This window comes from Pisolithus orientalis (genome assembly GCF_024613125.1).
Source record: "Pisolithus orientalis strain OTSU chromosome Unknown F5J12scaffold_47, whole genome shotgun sequence".
Lineage (NCBI taxonomy): Eukaryota > Fungi > Basidiomycota > Agaricomycetes > Boletales > Pisolithaceae > Pisolithus > Pisolithus orientalis.
Genome location: NW_026260828.1, coordinates 1 through 7,268, shown reverse-complemented (window position 1 = coordinate 7,268; position 7,268 = coordinate 1). Strand labels below are relative to the sequence as shown.

General features: G+C 44.9%; 2 protein-coding genes across 2 annotated transcripts; both read right to left on the bottom strand.

Annotated features, from left to right (window-relative positions):
- Positions 1–2,764: 2,764 nt before the first annotated feature.
- F5J12DRAFT_786006 (uncharacterized protein) lies at positions 2,765–4,808 on the bottom strand (the record flags this gene model as incomplete). Its single annotated transcript, XM_051743346.1, has 10 exons — positions 2,765–2,902; positions 2,934–3,052; positions 3,305–3,453; positions 3,565–3,685; positions 3,759–3,833; positions 3,889–4,042; positions 4,172–4,368; positions 4,419–4,496; positions 4,551–4,718; positions 4,766–4,808. 10 exons carry the CDS (start codon positions 4,806–4,808, stop codon positions 2,765–2,767), a joined length of 1,242 nt encoding a protein of 413 aa, XP_051595821.1.
- Positions 4,809–5,277: 469 nt separating this feature from the next.
- F5J12DRAFT_963487 (uncharacterized protein) lies at positions 5,278–7,232 on the bottom strand (the record flags this gene model as incomplete). The annotated part of the gene is made up of 9 exons (XM_051749970.1): positions 5,278–5,414; positions 5,499–5,636; positions 5,729–5,752; positions 5,784–5,939; positions 5,964–6,048; positions 6,148–6,593; positions 6,786–6,910; positions 7,032–7,088; positions 7,141–7,232. Coding segments are annotated over 9 exons (1,260 nt in total), but the record flags the coding sequence as incomplete, so codon positions are not given.
- Between the last annotated feature and the right edge of the window lie 36 nt (positions 7,233–7,268).

Below are 7,268 nucleotides of genomic sequence, written 5' to 3'. Positions count from 1 at the left end.
TTCCCAGAAGCCTCATGGCTGCTCAAATCCAGGACAGAAAGCACTTCTACAAGGGAATGGGTTGACCAAATGTCTGATACCAATGCCCTGTTATCTGTGATCCTGCATGTCATCCATCGACAAATGTATGCAGATGGCAGGGAAGCATTGATCCACCTTTGTGAACAGGCAGAACAGCAGGTGGATTTGGATATGAGCTCCATACTGCCAATATGGAGCTCCACATATAGCAGCATGTCTGTGATGGTGAATCAGGCAACTTGTTACGACAGGGATATCAATGGATGGGATCCATGGTATGACATGCTGGTAACTGTGGGCAACTACCCACCCTTGGACTTTGTCATTCCAATGTTGAATCTGCAGCTGTGCTACAACCCAGGGATGATCATTGCATTTTCAAGTTTGGCATTGGAGCATGGGGTGGGAGCTGTAGACAGTGACAGAGCATGCCTGGTGTACTACATGCATGCCAATATACATCAGTCAGTGCACATTGTCACACACCAAAGGTGTTTGGTGAGGTGGACATGGATACAGCTGATGAATGGAGATGAAGACCATAGCCCTCATGCGAAGAAGGACAGCCAGAAATGTTGGCAGTCATCCCTCACACAAGAATGAGTCATCAGTGCCAAAGAAAAAGAAAGGGAGTGAGTTAAGCACTGGTTAAAATTCTTAAGTGCCTGTGTATGGCATTCTGGTTTTTGACATATCTCCACTGTCTCTGCAAATACTGAGACCATTCCAACACTCGCTTGTAGTGCTCAGCCACATGATCCTACCTTCCAAGATTGGAAAGGATTTGCACACTCCACACATTTCTACAGCACTCCCTCCAAAAGATGCTCATTTTGCTAATTCTTCTGATATGGCCACCTCCACATCAATCATTTTGCTTGTCCCCTTTGCTAGGGACCATGGCTACTTATATCTACCAGGAGCTCCTACCAGCTTCCATCCTGAAGCATCCTGGTACATCCCACCCTTGTCAGTGCCCTCTCAGCCCATTGAGCTTGGACAGTGTGTTCTTTTTGTCAGTATAACCTCTAGGAGGACATTCCTTGGTTGCCTCAGTCTGTCATTCACTTGGAATGGTCTTATGTGGTTGTTTCAGTCACTCCAGTCCAAGAAGCATATGGATCCTTCCTCCCTGCTCCCTGCAATGTCTTCATACCAGTCTCATCTGTCATTCTTCCAAGATTGCGACAGCTACAGTATAATCTATTGTTCTCCACTCTCCCTGATCACATCCAGGATGAGTATGATGCACATCTTGCCTCCTTGTTGCAAGATACAGCAGAAGACACTCCCCCTTCATCCTCTCTTCCAACAGAGCCTCATTCATGAAGTTTTTATTTGCTTCACTGAGAGGATGGTTTGGGGGGGAAAGTTGCAATCCCCTATGCTCCTGTCACCCCACAGACCCCCAAAGCTTGACCCCTGTTGACATCTGACTCACCCTGTCCACTTTCAGATGTACTGTATCAGCATCAGATCAGCACTGCCTCTCTGTCATCCCACCTTGGCCTAGAAGCAATCTCTTTGAGATGTGACATGCACAGCCTCCCCCTAATGTGATTCTAGTGCGCTTTCCCAGTTCCTGACATTACTTGACTCATATGTTGATGTTCTGACTGTCTTTGACTCACCTATTGCCAATACTTGCCAATCTTTTGACTTTGCTTACTGATCCTTCACCTTTTGGCTTTCTAATCCTTACCAATGCTTACCAATGCTTTCCAAGATGATTACCCATTGCTTACATTCCTTACTCATCAGTTACCAATCACTTACCAAGTGTTTGCACCCTGTACTGTATATAAATCACTGTACTTAGATAGCAAAAAAAAGACATCAGAGAGCCCCTCTTGCTTGAATTTTATCATCACTCAGTAATTCATTCAGCAGCTTTGATAGTTGAGACTTTATTAAGGGTCTAACTATTGTCTACTTTGCTTATCCTTGTCTATCATCAATATACTTCACTCCAAGCCCTCCCTGAGCTCAGTGCAGTTTAGGACATCAAATTAAGTTGTCATCCATCCTTCTGTAGGCTGACAGCAGTCTACCCTATCGCTTGCTATTGCATTCTTGCTCCCTCTTCATCAGGAGCACCCCCAACCCTCAGCACTCATCTTTGAGTGTTGTAGCTCACAAAAACCCACCCAGCTCAAAGGTTCTACCATCTAGGTACCACATAGGCACACCACCACTCACTCTTTTTGTCTTTTGTGTTGGTTTTGGTTGGTTTTCACCACTGAACCACACTTTGACTCACAACATTCCCATGTGTCAATCACCACAGTTGGACAACCTACTACCTAGACCAGTTGCAACTGGAAAACTGTTGATTTGAAGCTGCAGAATTTAATGTAAGATTTAGTAGGCAATGTGCATCTTGTATTTTATTAGGATATGCTGGCTCTCAAACTTCAGACAGGTGGTGTTGCCAAGATTTTGCAAATGGGTGGGTGCTTCAACATCATAGATTGGGCAGGTACTCAGAGCTAAAGGGTGTGCATCATAAACTGCAAAAAAAGTAAACCTACTCAGGCCATCATGCAGATGGGTGGATTGTCAGACATCACATGGATGGGTGGGGGTCCAGACATCATGCAAATGGGCAGTATCTCATAGATGATTGACATTCAAAGCAATGTATATACAACCAACTGCACAGTCAAAAACATGTAAACTATTGAAGTGGCATGCCCAACAACCCACCCAATGCCCACCACCTAGCATAGAAATGGTCAATTTGTCAACCCTGACCATTGACAACATTGGCATATTTCCAAATATTTTCAATGCAGTAGTTTACCTGCTCCTCAATATGGCCATTGAGACAGTCTGTGATTGGCACCTCAGGCAATGGCCATAAGCCCTGGGCCATCATCAACTATTTGCAGTGATGAGAATAAGCAGCATACCTTAAAAAAATCCCAGGCCACAGAAAACAATCCCTTGCCTTGCAATCTTTGGGAATCCACTGTGTATTCCTCAGAATGATATAGCCACCAAGGGAATGCAAAGCCAGAATTGGGATCAGCTGTGTGGGGGGTCCAATGTGGGATGATGGCACTGATATTGTTGATTATGCAAAATGCACTAAGGGGAATTAGCTGCATTTGATTGCAGAAGCTAACCTCATCATCTTTGTGTCTGAGGTATGCATGGTAGCATGCCAGGAGGGGAGGAGTATAACTGGCATGCAACACCATCACCAGAATCAAGCTATTAAGCTGATTCTGAAGGAATTATGTATCAGTCCCACATTGTGAAAAATTGATGTAAGACCTACCAAGTCCATTGCTAGGTTTCGCAAACCAATGTGTCAGCCATCCTGCAATATTGGCAGTCTGCTTCAGATGTACAGAGGCCACCTCAATCCAGCATGCCAAGTAGAGGATACCCATCTCTACCACAGACTGGGAAGATGGGTGTGATTGGCTGGTGATGAATGGCTCAGGACAATTTTCAAAGGTGGAACATGGATAACAAATGACTTCCATCAAATTGAGCATATTGATGAGTTAAAGGCCCTGAGAGGCTGCACCATACTGGTCCCTTGCAGCTGTGCCCAATTCTCTTGCAATGGCATTTGCAGCCTGCACAAGGTGCCTACTGAGGGTGGGATTGAATGGTGTGTCACTGGGAGTGGTGACTCTGCAGTAGCAAGATACTGTAGCATGTAAGGTGCACAGGACTAAAATTATCAATGCCAATGGTGTATCAGATTAACTTCATGCCCATACCTTGATCACAACATGGAACAGGTGCCAATCCCCATTGTTCCATTTGAAGAGATTGCTGTGTGGATGGAAGTGCACCTACATAATCAATGGATATCACTGATCACATGAATAGAACCAAATAAATGCTCACTGTTGCATATTTCTTTGAAAAGATCCCTCATCTCTGATTGTTCAGGCATGCCAAAAGTCAAACAGTTTGTGCCATTGTCCTCATCCACTGCCAAGTCAAAAGATTTGATGGGTACATTTGAAACAAGTGGTGGAGGTGTTGGTTCCCTCATATCCTGCAATTGAGCAAGCAGGTTAGTTGGAGAATCAGGTCAAGGAGATTGGTCCCTCAGATTTGATGATTCATGGGTGATGGGCAGAGGAGATGGTTCCTGCACATTCTGCAAATCTGCCAGAAAATTGACCTGCATAGTAACATCTTGTGCAGGTGCTGAAGACCCATCCATCTTGTTTAATTTCTTGTGCATGACTGGCAGTGCTGATGGTTTCTGTGCATTCAGCAATTGCTTGAGTAGATCCACATTCATACCATCTGCTGGGGGAGCAGTTGGTTCCTGTTCATTCAGGAACTGATTCATCAAGTTGTCATGTGGATCTATTACTAGAAAATCAGTTTATTCGTTAGCTTGAAGGGCAATCATGCCAACTCACTGGCCACAATTCCACCCTCTGCCAGAGCAGTTGGCTCCCTTTCCTGCAGGAACTGATCCAGCAAGCTTTCACATGAATCTATAGTGAAAGAATGTTTGTTGTTTAGCTTGGAGAGAAATCATGTTCACTCACTGGCCACAATATCCATGTTTGACCCTGCCATATCTGCCCTTCCACTTGAGACAATTTGTGGAGGGGTTGGCTCTTGCAACTCATGCAGTTGTACTAGTGTCTCCTCCAGATTTTTGGACTGCTTCACATGGGAGCTAGATTGCCTTGGCTCAATTGGTCTTACATTAGCTGTGGAAGGCTTAGGTTGCTTGATCCAACAATGAAGACAACCTCACCTTGACGATGGAAATGAACTTGGTGGGACTGTTTGGTGGACATATTCAATGATGATGGGTTCACTGATAGGTTGATGATCAATCAAGATTTAAACTTGTAGGAACAATGGCAAGAATATCATTCACACCATGAGATGAAGGATGTCAGATCTTGGCTATTGGGTTGGACAATGGTGGATGGAGCCAAATTTTGGGTAACAGCAATACATGGGAGATGAGCAGCAATATCTCCCTACATAGATAGCTACCAGTCACTTCCACATGGCCAATATGTAGACCTGTCCTGCTCAGCTCTCCACTCAATTGTCCTGCTCAACCATTCCACTTAACTATCCCTCTCTCTGATATCAAAGATGCCTCTCACAACCACCATGGTGTCATGAGCTACCATACATGCCATACACTTGTATTCTAATGTGTCACAATAGGCTAAGCCCTCTATAGACTGTACATGAGTTCCAAAAAAGGTTTCTGCTCTGACTGTTTGAGGGATTTGACAACTACTTCTACTTCTAATTGCTGCCTGTTTGCTTGCACAATCTCTTTGCATCAGGAGATGGAACATCTGCATCTGGCCTTGCAGGAGCCTTTCTGACATGAGGTGACTTCCAGGTTCTCCCAGGAATGCCCTGTTTCACATTTGCAGATGCTGCATTGGTGGTCACAGATCCATTATTGTTGGACTTGGATGAGTATTTGGCCCCAGGTGGACATTAATTCATGTCTGGCTCACTCAATTCTGACAGAGCCTGCTTGACACACAGCACAAACTTGTTTGCCATAACAGCTGATTCAACATGACCAAACTTGCCTTGTGTGTGTGCTTCAGGGTGGATTTCAGCTTTCCACCATTTTTTCTGCTTGTTGACCCCTCGTCAGTTGGGTGGTCAGTGAAAGGAATGCTCTCCAATCCATCTTCATCTGCATATTCTGAGTGGTCCTGTAGTTCAGTTGTGTACTCACTCCCTGAGTGCAGATCAGGGTTTGCTGTGAATACAAGTTACAGCAGGAAGCTCACTATTCAGGGATGTTGCCAATTTCTTTGAATTGGATAGGGTGGGCAAATAAGTGTCTTCATCAGCTTCATCATCAGAATCATGGCCATTGCTTTCCCTCCCATTATCATCAGTTAGTGCATTATTTTGTGGATGATGCACTGGGGTCTTTGCATGGGCTGGAGGTCCAGAGAGCCACTCACTATGGGAACCATCAGTTGGTGGGGGATTTGAGTGGGAATGAGAAGGGAATGGTGTCTTGGCACGGTTTTGCCTCCTGCAAGATACCTGAAGACCAGAATTGCATTAGTGCTGATCTGTCATGCATGAAAATCACACATGGTGCACCTTTTTAGCAGAGGGACCATCTGTTCCAACATCACTCACCTCAGCCTTGCTGTGATCATCCAAACTGTCATCCACACTGTAGTCTGCACTATCATCTGCACTATCATCCACCACTCCCACTTCCTGCACTTTACCCTTGCCCTTGCCATTTTTCCTTCCAGGATTCTTTTTGCATTTGGGGACAGGTGTCTTTTGGTATTTCCACTGCCTCACAACCTGGAGGGGTACCAAAGTTCTATGCACCAGTGGCTGCAGCTCACCAGATTGATCAATCCATTTCTGAAATCCAAACACATCATTTGGATGGGATTCCTGTTGCTTGTGCCAAAAGGACAGCAGCTGGGTAGCTGTTGTTGTCCACATGTGACTTGGGTCATGGTCAAAGGTAAATCCTTCCAGAAGATGGCAGGCTGCTATCATTTCCACTTGATGATGACCAAAATTCTTGAATGGTACTGCTGATGAGGGATTTCTGCATGCTAATCCTGATAGCACTCAGTAGTGAGCAGTCACAAATCCATGAACCATTTTTTGTAGTTGGTCCTGGCTAAGGCCTGTGATTTCTCCTATCCAAATCTCTCCATTGGCATTTTTCACCAATTTCACAGAGTCAACCTTGCCCATCCTCATTGCTTTGGCTGCTGTCTTTTTCCAAGCATGTTTGGGACTTGACTCACCATCATGCTCTAGCAGTGTTCCTAGTTCCTCAAATGTTTCCCCAAGGTACTCTTGCCAGCTTCCTTCTGGTGTGTGGACATTGTTGAAGGGGATTCCATCTGTGATTTCATTATTGAAGTCCATACTGTCATTGCATGAGTCTTACCTAGGCCTAGAGGAGCATGTGGTGGACTCATGTGCATTCCTGTATAGTTCCCTCCTCATTTTTCCACCCAGCCATACACACTATGTGCATTCTGCAATACCTCCACATCTCCATCACAAAGTTTTGGACATACTTGTACCCATACTTGGCTGCATTCCTGGGAACCAGGATAAATTGAAGACTGGAAAGTTGACCTCATACAATCAAACCTTGCTTTTGTCTCTGGTGTGGGGCCTTCCCACCCATTCCACCTTTCCACTATATCTTCAGTGGCAGCCAATTGTTCCTCCATCAGGTTGTCCTGAATAAAAGCTGTCAATGCATTCTGATACTGTTA